We start from the raw sequence: 13160 nt of genomic DNA, 5'->3' as shown, positions 1-13160 counted from the left end.
CCCCCCCCCCGCGGGGGTCGGTTTTTTTTTTATACCGCCCCCACCCACCTCCCCCCCCCCCCCCCCCCCCCGCTCATGCTCTGTCTCTCTCTCTCAAAAATAAAAGAAAAACATAAGTTAAAAAAAAAAAGGTTCCTACATGGGAGAGGAGTTATGAGGTGATCTACGGAGACGGGACAGAACAGGCACACCCAACTGCACGTGAATCTGTAGACACGCAATCTCTCTGTGTCACATGTAACGCACATACGCTCAAGTACAGAGAGCACTGTGTCACACAGATATCCGTCTACGAAATGACAGTGTCAGAACAGTCCCATCCGTGCAGGCAAAATTGCAATACCACAAAACCTCCCACACTCAGGAACGCAGAAACCCCAGGTAGCCAGAAACCCATAAAGCAGAATCCTTTCACTCCGATGCTAACACATAAAGGTAGAAGGGTTACGATCCCCCCCCCCCACCCCACAACCAGTTCACAGAATGATGTCACAAAGACACGTACATAGAATTCCAACATCACCGGACATGCGCTGTTACGGACCCACGCAGGAACACAGAGTCACATGGACTCAAAGTGACACAGCCAGCCAGGATACCCACGCACCGCGAAGCGACCCCGCGGATGAGTCAACACACAGAGCTCTGGTGCCTACCAAGGCGGAGTCTTTATGCTGGTGTACAGACTAGCGGGTTTCAGAGCCAGAGTAGCTGGACCAGTCCCTTCCCCTCCCCCAACCCCGTCCAGTTCCCTCCATCGAGGGCCCAGGTCACCCCCTGAGGGAAGGAGGGGCCAGAGCCTTCTTCCCCCATAGCACCAATCTGGACAGGCCATCCCCGGACAAAACAGAGAAGTGCCTTCCAAAGTGGGGGTGAACTGAGCTGAAAGAGGGAGGCCTTTTTGTGGGGGAGACCAAGAGTAGCACCGTCGTAGCAATGGGGTGGGGGGCAAAGGGGGATACACAGGTAGTGGCGGAGTACTGAGGAGTCCCAGCCTCTCTCCCCACCCATGATATGCAGATAGGGCTGTGCGTGTGTCTGTGCGGCTGGGGAAATCTCCTGGATTGTAAGGGAGCCCCAGGTCCCCCAGGTACCTGGGGTCAAGTAAAGGGAAGTGCATCTCTGGAGAGCTGGGGGTGGGGCAGTGGTGGTGGTTCTAGGAGAGGGAAACTTCAGGGACATGAGATCAAGAACGGAGGGACTTAGGCGTAAAGTCCACTAGTAGAGGCACTTGGAGGCTGAGTTCTAGAACCAAATGAATTTTGATCTGAAATCAGAGATGATGGGAGGCTGTGAGGCCTCGAACCAGAGGAATCTATAGACTATACAGAATGGAATTCAGAAGTCTGAGGACCGAGTTCTAGAACCAGAGAGATTTTGGAGACCAGAGAGATTTTGGAGTCAAGATCTAGAATCAGGAGCTGGGGGTTGTAGGGTCTAGAACCAGAAATTTTTTAAAGGCAAGATCTAGAATTAGATGTTTGGAGGTTAAGTTCTAGATCTAGGGTAATTTGGAGTCATAAGATCTAGAGAGGGCATTGGAGATTGTGAGGTCTAGAACCAGGAGAATTTATAGGATGAAGTCTGGAATCAGAAGACATTTGAAGCCAAGTTCAAGAGTCAGGGGAAAATGAGATCATCAGATCTGGAATCAGAGGGTCCTGGAAATCACAAGGTCTAATGGTTTTATAGCCTCGAACCAGTGAATGATGGAGGTCATGAGGTCTAGAGCAAAAGAGAACTGGTGTGTGGTCTGGAAGTATTAGCGTGATTATAAGATCAAGACCTAAAGCTCGTTTTACTTCTTTTTGATTGGAAAAGCAAGTCTTGAGTGTAGAAAGTTGAAAAGGAAGGAGCTGGGCATCATGAAGCATCATGATCTAGAAGCTTAAGGAGTCTGGATTTGGAACCAAATGTATTACAGGTCAGGAAGACTAGAACCAATATAACGTTTAGGTTGTGAGGTCCAGAACGAGAAAGAGCTGGCCGTCGTGAGGTCTGGAATCAGAGGGGTTTGGAGCATGTGAGCTCGAAACCAGACTGTGTCTGGGGGGCTGTGCGGTCTAGAACCGGAGAAGGCCAGGAATTGAGTGGCCTAGAACCGGAGAGAGCTGGAAGTCATACGATCTGGAAGCAGTAGAAGTTGGAGGCTGCCCCTGGAAATAGGAAGCCCATGAATGAAGCCAGTGCCCAGGGGAGACTGAGGACAGCAGAAGCTCCCAGGGGAGGGGCAGGTAGAGTGGGGTGGCCACTTGGGAGGCTAAGGGGTTGATCTGAAGTTGCTAGGGGTGAGGTCTGCCCCAGAGGCCCCCCCCCCACTAACACCTGAAGAAGGGGGGTGGGGGTGGGAATCAGAGTTCTGCATTCTTATGGGCCCCGGGCAATTCATAGCGATTAAAACCCTGTTGTGAAAACAACAAAAATGGATGGAAAGACACGTGACTGTGGTTATCAGTACTCCCCAGAGCCCAGAAACACAGACCTGAGCCCCCACCTCCCCCACCCCTAATTACCCAAAATCAAGCCAGGAGAGTGGAGAAAGGGATGAGGTAACCAGTATAGAGAACCACAAGGGAAGTCCTGAGAGAAGGAGGAGGAGGGCGCCAGGGGCCCCCTCCCAGAGGTCACTGAGCTGAGACCACCCCAGAAAGCCCCCCAGACGTGGAGGGGCAGAGGGGTGAGGGCTGAGGTAGGCCCGAGGTGGGCGGGGGCCACTGAAAGGAGAGAAGGAGCCCCTCTCCTGGTGCCCCCATCCTGTGCTTTGGCTGCTGGCGTGGAGTGTGGCTGAGGTCCTTTCTGGGGAGCGGAAGGGCGCAGGGAAGAGGGCCCGCAGAGCTGGCTCAGTTGGCCTGGGCCAAGCCTGCCGCTGGTTGGAAGTGGCTCCTGGGCTCCACGGGGTCCTCGTCCGGGTAGAGAGAGAGCAGCGGGGGACCCAGGCCTGTGGGGAAAGATGAAGAGTCAACCAGTGGGGGTTCCCACCCAAAACCGTTTCTTCCCCTCCTGACATTTAAAAGCGTGCGTGGTGAGGCAGGCATGCCTGGGATCAAATAGCAAACTCTTGGGCCAGTTCTGTCCTCTGAACCTCAAGTGTCCAGGATGTTTAAGGCAGTAGTTAAGAAGGCTGGAGTCACGGGCACCTGGGTGGCTCAGCTGGTTAAATGTCCGACTTCGAATCCGGTCATGATCTCACGGTTTGGGAGTTCAAGCCCCGCATCGGGCTGTCTGCTCTCAGCATAGACCCCGCTTCAGATCCTCTGTCCACCCCCCCCACCCCCCCCACCCCCGCCCCCGGCCCTCCCCTGCTCATGCTTTCTCTCTCTCAAAAATAAAGAAGCATTAAACAACCAAACAAAAGGCTGGAGCCAGATGCTGCCTGAGTTGGAATGCAGGCCCTGCTGTTTACTTGCTGTGTGACCCAAGGTGGGTGATGTCACCTCTCTGTGCCTTGGCTACCTCGTATGTAAAATGGGCTAACAATACTTCCTCTCCGGGGGCTGTTGTGGGAAGGTAACTGAATCAATCCACGTGAAGCACTTTGGGCACTAACTAGCATTGGTAAGCCCCCTAGTGAATTGTTGTTACCTAGAAAACAGAGATGCTTCTATCTGCCTCACGTGTGAGAATTTACCCACTCAGAAAGTACTGTTGAGCTCCTGGTGTGTGCCAGGCACCAAGGACACAGCAGGTAACAGGACAGATGAACCTCCCAGCCCTGACATTCCAGCGAGAGGGATCAGTTGGGTCATGTACACAACATGCTTAGCCCAAAGAGTGGCACAGAGTGAGCGCCAGGTAAATGTTAGCTCTTCGTTTACAAATATGTACTGAGGCCCTGCTCTGTGCCCAGCCACTGCCCTGCCTCACACAGAGAGTATGGCAACCACAAGACAAGTCTGGCCCCTGCCTCCCACAGCGCACACCCCCAGGGAGAGGACAGCCAAAAATCAAATAATGACATGAACGCTTATGTAAATATGATCTGTGATGAGTGTTATGAGCCATGAGCTTAGGAAGTTAGGGAGGGCTTCATGGAAGGGGTAATACTCGATCTGAGATCAGAAGGATGCAATAAATAGGCAAAGAATAGAAGAAAAGGCATGCCAGGCAGAAAGATCAGCATATGCAAAGGCCCTGAGGCTGTGTCCTCCAGCAAGATTACTTCAAAGTCAGCACAATGCAGAGTCCCCACTGCAGTCAGCCACCCACCTCCCTCCCCTCCTCTCTGCTTCAGCCCTACTGGCCCTGTCTTCCCCCAACTAAGACAGATGCACTCCCACCTCAGGACCTTTGAATTTGCTGTTCCCTTTGCCTGGAGTGCTCATCCCCCCAGAAATTGTCACAGCTCACTCCCTTACTTCCTTCAGGTCTTTGCTCACATGTCACCTTCTCAATGAGACCACTCTTAATCATACTACTTGAAATCAAAATCCTACCACCCCAGAGTTCCCTTTTCCTTTGCATACATTATTTTTTCCAGAAGCGCTCTGTTCCTCTCTCGCGCCCTTAATTATATGTGTTTCTTCATTCTGGACCATCTCCCCCGCTAGCATGTCAGCCCTATGACAGCAGGGATTTCTGTTTTGTACACAGTCATGTCTCCAGCCCCTAGGACAGTGCCTGGCGCGTACTGTGTATTCGATAAATAAGTGTTCTATGTAAGGAGGACAGACTGAACCAAAAGACAGTCACTGTGGCTGAGACAAGGATGTGAGGCCGAGTGGGGTCTGTGAGGCACCGGGCAGACCCTACAGAGGCTGGAGTACAAGGTTGAGGAGCTTGGTCTTTCTCAGAAGGGCAGCAGGGAGCCATGGATGAGTTTGGAGCAGAGGGAGGTCAGGGTCAGATTCGTGCTTTGGAAAGATCTCCTAGCTAATGCCTGGACATTTTTTTGTTTTTGTTTTTAAGTTTACTTATTTATTTTGAGAGAGACAGGGAGAGAGAAAGAGAGAGAGCGAACGTGCACATGTGGGGGAGGGGCAGAGAGGAGAGACAGAATCCCAAGCAGGCTACACGCCATCAGCGCAGAGCCTGATGCAGGGCCGAACTCACAACCTGTGAGATCATGACCTGAGCTGAGATCAAGAATCAGACGTTTTAACCTGCTGCGCCACCCAGGTGCCCCTACATGGAGGTTTTGAGTGGAGCTCCGGCTCCTGATGGTTTTGCTGGAAGGTGAGGACAGTAGCTGTGGAACCAGCTTCGCGTGAGGGCAGACATTTCTTGAGTGTTTACTCCTCGGGTCTTGTGCTAGGCTCTTCCTGTGCTGCCCCCCCCCCCCCCCCGCCCCGAGATCCTAAAAACCTCTCCTTCAGGTAAGAACTATTGCAGTGGATCCTATTTGATGGAGGGGGGACTACTGAGGCTCCAGAAGCAGAAACTGTTTTCCAAAGCCACGCGGCTGGGAATGACCAAGGCAGGACAGCCCCCAAAGTGTAAGCAGACACAGGCTTCGGGAGATCTAGATTGGGCCTGGGCTCAGCTTCCACCCCAACGGGCCGCGTTGGCCAGCCCCTGCCCCCCTCGGAGCCTCTCTTTCCCCCCTCGGTGCCACTGAGAGCAGGGAGGGGCTGTGTCTACCAAGGTCACAGCCAGGCGCTGACAGCCCCCCACCCTCACCCCTGCCACCTTCCGGATTGCCCCACCCCTCTCTCAACCATGGCGGGGCGGCGGGGCAGGGGGGGGGCGTCCTAGGAGAGAAAGGGACCCAGGTCCTCTGTATACACAGGGTGCTACTCACGGAGGGGCTCATTCAGTTCCAGGAGGTGGGTGCTGGGATCCTGCTGGCTCCCTGGAGCTTGCCCTCCTGTCAGAAGGAAACTCTGCAGGACAGAGACAAAGCTGCCACCACCATCACCGCCATCATCGTGAACATCCCAGAAGGCAGGATGGTGCGGCGGTTAGGAGCACTGTGGGGTTCAGCAGCCACTTGTGGGCTATGGGACTTTGGATTAAGCCAGGGTCCTAGACAGCTCTCCTCTGTGTGTCCCTCCAGAGCCTTGTTTGCCCCTTCCTCTGTGTCCCAGCAGGCCGACCTGGGCGGGTGGATTCCAGCAATATGCAGCCTTGTTCTAGGTATTCCTGTTGGGCTCACATAACGGGAGATGCTCTCAGGAGGGAGGAGGAAGCGGGGCAGTATTTGATCTCGCTGCTTCTCTGCTGGCTTGTCACGAGCTGGCGGTGTCCCTCCACGGAAGGTTTCTGCTCTTACAAGACCTACTCTCTCCAGGATCTGGCGACTGCGGCCCGCCCTGTGCCTTCAGACTGCAGACGGTGCCGGCTCCCCCACGCTGCTGGCCCCAGCGGGGGCTGCACCCCCTCCTGCCGATTCCCTATGCGCTGCCCACACCTTGGCCAGTAGTCCTGTTTTTAGACGCTCCTCCACACCCCGGTCTGAGCGCGCCGTTTCCTGCCCAGACTCTGACCGATGCGGTTGCTTGACCTCTTGTGGGTGAGTGTGAATCCCACCACCAATAATAATAATAATAATAATAATAATAATAATAATAATAACAACAACCACAACATCTCAAGAGTGGTCATCAACTGCGCCTCTCGCGTTCAAATAGCCCTGCTCAGCGTGGGGAGCCAGAGACCTCTTTTGTGGGCATCAGAGAGCCATGGAAGGTCTTGGAGGGAGGCTCTGTGGAAGTGGCACAGCCTGGGCAGGTTTCGGAAAGGGTGCCCTGGTTGCCATTGTGCAGAAGAAGGACGGCAGAGGCAAGATGGAAGCGGGGAGACGGGAAGAAGGGGGGCAGGGGTTGCTGCTTCCGCTTGGTTGTTTTTATCCTGCTTATTGACAGGCACTAAGGATCAGCTCAGGACCTAATTTCATTTGCTTCTCGTGGTAGCCCTGTGGGATGTCACCACCCCCCTTCCCAGATGAGGAAACTGAGGTTTAGAGTGGTTACCGTACCTGCCCAAGGTCTCACAGTTATCAGGTGGCAGACCTGGGACTTGAGCCCAAGTCCGTCTGACTCTAGTTAGTGTCTGGCCTCCTAATGCTACACTAATAATCCAAGGCCAAGACCTGTTCTAGGTCTGGGAGGGAGGCCCATGGGAGTGTAGGACGTCCCCATACCTACTAAACTTTGTCATTTCTCCCCTTTACCCTGCTTAATTTTTCTTCTTAGAACTTACCACCAACTTAGATAAATTTGCATGGCCTCACCTGGACGACTGACCTTCCATTTGACCTTCAGCCACCCCTTGCCCCTCTCTGGTTCCCTCCTCCCCCATACATAAAACAGTAGGTTTAAGCCTGCTAGGTTCTGAGGGCCAGAGAATCCCATTAATCCCCCAACATACCAGGCTGAGGGGAGGCAGCAGGAAGTTTTCGGGTTCTGGGCTGGGGGACCGTTTGGGGGGTTTCACTCCCAGCAGCTCCACCCCCTCGGCCTCGTCCTCTGAGCTCTGAGCCAGGGTCCTGGGGAAACACAGGTAAGAATCTCAGAATACAATAAACCTGAGCAAGTGTGGGCACCACTGTGAGGAGATGATGAGCATTCATTCATTCCCCTAAGTGTTTATTCCTTTACTCATACACTCACCCATCCATCCATCCACCTATCTGATCATGTACCCACCCATCAATCTACCCAACCATCCATTGATCCATCCATCCATCCATCCTTCCATCCAAACATCCATTCATCCATTTATCCATCCATCCATCTATCCTTCCATCCATTCATCCATCCATCCTTCCATCCATCCATCCATCCATCCATCCACCCGCCCACCCGCCCATCCATCCATCCATCCATCCATCCATCCATCCATCCACCCACCCATTCATCCATCCATCCATCCATCCATCCATCCATCCATCCTTCCATCCATTCATCCATCCACCCACCCACCCGCCCATCCATCCATCCATCCATCCATTCATCCATCCAACCTTCCACCCATTCATCCATCCATTCATCCATCCATCCATCCACCTACCTACCATATTCATTAATTTCCTCCCTCCCTCATTCAATAAGTCTTTATTAGGCACTCACTATACATCCAGCACCAAGCTGAGAGCCTTGGGAAACAGTGAGATGTAGCCACAAAATCTCATAAGGATAGTAAAGGGACCATTCTGGACACCAATTGGGCACATGCCTACCACACAGAGTGCAAAAACTTGAGTATTAGTAATTTAATGTCTCTGGAAGGGAGACACGGACCCTCTGAAGTTATATGCACAACTGTGCATCTGTACGTGTATGAACGTTCTTGGGAAAGAGTCCATAGCTTTCAATAGATTCTCAAAGGTGTTAGGAAACTTAGTTCTAGACAGTTTCTTTGACACTGTTGCAATGTCCTCTTAACTGTGACAAAAATTGTCGCTAGGCCAGATATAAATATGTTCCAAAGGAGAGGGCCCTGGCAGGCTGGTGGGATTTGGATAAACAAGGAGAACAGTGGAGGGCATTCCAGAAGGAGGGCACAGCCTAGGCAAGGAGAGAGGTTGGAACAAGCATGGCATGGGCTGGGGACACTGAGGGCCTGGCGGGAGCAGAGGTCAGCAGGAGGAACGATGAAGGGTGAGGCTGAAACAGGAAGGCAGGAACAAGACAGGGGTTCACTCCCTTCATACGGTCCCTCTACTGTGGCTCACCTCTTCCGAGCCCCAGCCACGGGGGACGATGCCAAAGGGTCCCCTCTGGAAGGGCTGGAGCAGCTCAGCCGGGGGTCACTCCCCCAGCGGGGCAGCAGGGAGGGCTCAGGGGTTGGGGGCGACAGGCCATGGAAGCTCCGAGCGCGGGGCCGGGGGACAGCGCCTGGAGGTCTGCGGAAGGCCCTGGGTAGCTGCTCGCTGGAGTTGAGCTGGAAGTCATCATCCATGGAGATGTAGGGGGCCAGCATCTCCAAATCCAGAGCATCGACATCCTGCGGGAGGCAGGAGGAGGTTAAGAGCAAGAGCCTTGGCCTCAGTGGGCCCGGGCTGGAGTCCCAGCTCCGTCGCATCCGAGTTGTGTACCTGAAGCCAAGAGTCTGAGGGGCGCCCGGGTGGCTCAGTCGGTTAAGTGTCCGACTTTAGCTCAGGTCACGATCTCACGGTTCGTGAGTTCGAGCCCCACACTGGGTTCCCTGCTGTCAGCCCAGAGCCTGCTTTAGATCCTCTGTCGCCTTCTCTCTCTGCCCCTCCCCCTGCTCACGCTCTCTCTCTCTCTCTCTCTCTCTCTCAAAAGAAAAGTCTGAGCTTCGGTTTCCTCATCTGTAAAATGGGCGTAAGGACCCTGTGGTAACCAGTCACCAAGATGGCTCTCAAGCATCCCCACCCTTGGTATTTGCGCCCCAGCGTAATCTCCTACTCCAGTGATATTGAGGGGATGATGGTGTGTGACTTCCAATGTTGGGTTGTGAAGAAACTGTGGCTTCTGTTTTTGCTGGTCCCTTGCTCTGGGGGATGCCCTCTGGAGAGGCCCCCATGGTGAGAAACGGAGGCCTGCTGCCTGTAGGCGCGTGAGTGATCTCGAAGGCGCATCTTCTCGCCCCTTTCAAGCCTTCAAGTGACGGCAACCCTGGATGACGTCTCGACTGCAAGATGTCTCGTGACATCTCTCCTGCACGAGACGCCAGGCAAAAGCCACCCAGTTAAGTGGCTCCCAGACCCCCCCGGTCCCCAGAAATGATGTGAGGTAATACACACTTATTATTTTAAGCTTCAGAGTAGTAATCTGTTATCCAGAAACAGATGACAAGGTTTTGCCGCCGTAACGACAAACCTAAAAGGCGGAGTGGCTTTAGCACAGGGCAGTGGGCGCGGGCTGGAAAGGCCCTGAAGAGCCTGTCAGAGCCGAGACCGCCTTGAACAAACTGTTGGTGGAAGCGTGAACCATGAGGAGCCAGCCCGTGAGGGCATAAAGGGAGGTGAGGGATGTGTTACGAGAAGCCTGAGGAAAGGAGGTTTTTGTTTTGTGGCAGCTAAAGTTGAACACCGGGCGTTGCATGCAGTTTTCTGGAACAGAGAACACGTGACTCGTGAGCCGGGCCGTCTAGCTACGGGATTCCCAGCCACGGTGCGGGATGGCTGCCTGATTTCTTGCCACTTGGGAGTGAAGGCAAGAGGAGAGAAGAGCTAAAAGAGAAACGTTAAAACACGCAGGAGCTGGGACTGGAAAGTCTGGAAGATTCTCAACCTCCCCGTGAAGCGAAAAATTAACTTTCCCCAAAGCGGGGTGTGTCCTCTGTCAGGGCTCCTTGGGATTTCCTGGGGGGCAGGGGTGTCTTTGCTCCTGGCGGTGAGCCCCTGGTGCCACACCGGATACTTTCTGGCAACAAGATGACTCGGGCGGGGGGGCTGGTCGTGTCCGAAAGGCCAACTATGCCATGAGAGGGGTTGAGGCCACGTGAGATCAGCCTGACCTCCAGGGGAAGCGTGTGTAGAGATGGAGATCAAGGTCAGCCACATGGGCAACAGTCCAGCCATGCCGACAGAGTGAAAACTCCGGACACCACAGCTTGGGTGAGCTTCCTGGACTGGGGCTACTCCGTGTGTGCCCCCCCACACCGGTGCCGGGAGGGGAACACGTCCCCGGGGTCACGCAAGGCCTGCCTTTGGGAACCTCCTAGTCTCAGATTCCACCCTACGGATCTCTTCCTCTGGCTATAGTATTCTTTTGCTCCAACAAAACGATCGTCCTGGGGCACCTGGGTGGCTCAGTTGGTTAAGCGTCCTACTCTTGATTTCAGCTCAGGTCATGGTCTCACTGTTGGTGAGATCCAGCCCCACGTTGGGCTCCAAGCTGATAGCAAAGAGCCTGCTTGGGATTCTCTCTCTCCCTGCTTAGCCCCTCCCTGGCTCACGCACTTGTGCGCTCTCTCTCTCTCTCTCTCTCTCAAAATAAGTAAACCTTAAAAAAGTCATTAAAAGATCAACCTAAGTCCAGTGCTGTCCTAAGTTCTACAGCCAGCTCTAGCAAATTGTTGACACTGAGGGAGTCCGTGAGAATCTCTGAATTTGTAGGCAGCTGGTCTGAAGGGAGGGTGGCCTCGCGGACCCCCAAGCTTGCGGCTGATGTCACAAGTCTTGGACAGAAGTGGCAGACCGGAGGACGGCGACCTTCACCTTGCATTTGGCTGACCCTGGGAGCTCCCCAGATGGTGAAGGACGCTAAAATTGAGAAATGGTTTCTGAGCAAAGGAAAGTGCTCTCCGGAAGGCATGGTCTAAAGATGAAGCCAGCGTGTGACTATAAAAGTCTTTGGTTAGTCTTCAGGAAGATCAAAGGCGTTGCCTAGAACATCCTTCGGGCAGATAAACTAGAACTTAAGGATATGCTAGTCGATCTCAGACAAACTTCCTCACTCTGTCACTCATCATCTCCGCAAAATCCCAAGGCAGAGAAGGGCTTATCTCAAAGAGACCTATGAGCGTGACTTTTGTCTAATGCAGTGCATTCCGAAGAGATTCACGTAAGACCCACACATTTTAAAATAAAGATTATTATATAAACAGAAACACTGCCAGCTTGGACTGGAAGGGACAGAGATCGTGCTAAATGGAAAGAGACCTTTGGGCCACCAAAGTTCCCTGACAAGCAGCAGGTTCTGAACCCCCCCTCCCCCCCCTGCCCTCAGCTGCAAATACATGTCACCTTTTATGAAAAAGGGAGGAGGATTCTGAGGGAGAAGCCCAGCGTCTACAGCGTGGAACCAAGAACCATGGAGAAAGCCTCTAGGAAGTACAGTAAAACCTTGGACTGCAAGGTAACTTGTTCTGCGAGTGTTCCACAAGACGAGTAAACATTTCTAATAAATTTTAACTCGATAGACGAGTGAGGTCTTGCAATACGAGTGTACATGATGGTGGATGTCACGTGATCACAAATGAGCCCGGTGGTTCTTGAAATTCGCTGATACGTGAGTACTTCATGTTAGAAGCACGTTTTCGATGAATTATACGCGCAGACCGAGGTTCCACTGTAGTAGCAGTGGGTTCTGATCAAGGGACTTCCCATAGTTGCCCAACTGGATTTCAAAACTGCCACGGGCCAGCGTTACCTGTGCACTCTTCTCTCCCTCTTTTTTTTTTTTTAACTTTAAAAAATGTTTATTTTTGAGAGACACCGAGACAGAGCACAAGTGGGGGAGGGGCAGAGACAGAGGGAGAGAGAATCCTAATCAGGCTCGAACCCACGAACCACAAGATCATGACCTGAGCCAGAGTCAGACACTTAACGGACCGAGCCACTCAGGTGCCCCTCCTCTCCCTCTTTTTGACCAGGAGGATACATGGCATCACTCCGTGCCTGTCCCGCCACTGTGTGTGGGGCATGTGGCTGGCTCATCACTTGTCTCTTTAGTTCGCAGGCCAACAGAGGGGGAGCTTCACCACATCCGGACCTGATGTAGGTGATGAGATTCTGGACTCCAGGCTGACGCTGTCACGGGAAGACTTTGGGGGCACTTCGGAGGGGGTTGAGTATATTTTGCAAGAGGGAGAGACATGCATTGGTGGGATCCCCGGTGGTCCTTGCCTTTTGGTGTTCACCCTCCCTGCGGATGCCTTCTGCATTGTACCAGCATTGGTCTGTACGACCAATACAATTCGGTGAAGTGATGGTATGCTGTTTCTGAGATTAAGTTATAATCTTCTGTCTTGGGCTCACTCTTGTTACCTCTTGGATTCCTTGCCTTGGGGGAAGCCAGCTGCCATGCTGTGGGGACACTCGGGCAGCCTGTGTGGTAAGGAACTGAGGCCTCCAGACAGAGCCAGTGAGGGACTGATGCCTGCCAACAACTACGTGTGTGAGTTTGGAAGTGGATCCTCTAGCCCCACATGACTCCCCTGATGGGAGAGCTTCACTTCAGCCTCATGAGAGACTCAGCAAAAACCATCCAGCTAAGCTGCTCCCAGATTCCCGAGTCTCAGAAATGGTGTGACATAATAAATGTTAGTCGTTTAAGGTGCTCAGTTCTGGGGTAATTTGTTAGGCAGCAATAGGTAACTAATATATCATGTCACTGTCATTTATCTAGCCACTAAATCAGTCATCCAAACATTATCCATCCATCTATCATCTAATGAACCAATGGCCTGTCTGTCTAACTACCCAGCCAAACATGCATCATCCATCCATCCAATCCATCCATCCATCCAAATAGCTGTCTAACTATCACCCATCCATCTATCCACCATCATCCACCTAATGAATACAGTGG

At 53.0% G+C, this 13160-nt stretch overlaps 1 protein-coding gene and 1 long non-coding RNA gene across 7 annotated transcripts in view; one reads left to right on the top strand and one right to left on the bottom strand.

Annotated features, from left to right (window-relative positions):
- The window catches only part of LOC121018654 (uncharacterized), an 8425-nt gene extending 1901 nt beyond the window's left edge, over positions 1-6524 (top strand). The window contains exons 1-2 of one of the 2 annotated variants that reach the window (XR_005785265.1): positions 5995-6072; positions 6227-6524. This is a non-coding gene — a long non-coding RNA (uncharacterized LOC121018654). Of the gene's footprint in view, positions 1-5994; positions 6073-6226 lie in introns of those variants that run through there. The other variant, XR_005785264.1, reaches the window with a different exon arrangement.
- HIF3A (hypoxia inducible factor 3 subunit alpha) overlaps positions 507-13160 on the bottom strand; it is a 30300-nt gene continuing 17646 nt past the window's right edge. For 3 of the 5 annotated variants that reach the window (XM_040457465.1, XM_040457467.1, XM_040457468.1), the window contains 4 exons: positions 8612-8883; positions 7306-7423; positions 5738-5819; positions 507-2938 (listed from right to left, as the gene is read on the bottom strand). In XM_040457465.1, the coding sequence (XP_040313399.1) occupies positions 2841-2938; positions 5738-5819; positions 7306-7423; positions 8612-8883 (570 nt within the window). In that variant the 3' untranslated portion in view covers positions 507-2840. Of the gene's footprint in view, positions 2939-5737; positions 5820-5862; positions 6079-7305; positions 7424-8611; positions 8884-13160 lie in introns of those variants that run through there. The other 2 variants (XM_040457470.1, XM_040457466.1) reach the window with 2 other exon arrangements.

This window comes from Herpailurus yagouaroundi, unplaced genomic scaffold (genome assembly GCF_014898765.1).
Source record: "Herpailurus yagouaroundi ecotype Mexico unplaced genomic scaffold, PumYag 220, whole genome shotgun sequence".
Taxonomy (NCBI): Eukaryota; Metazoa; Chordata; class Mammalia; order Carnivora; family Felidae; genus Herpailurus; species Herpailurus yagouaroundi.
This window is presented reverse-complemented; position numbering and strand designations above follow the sequence as displayed.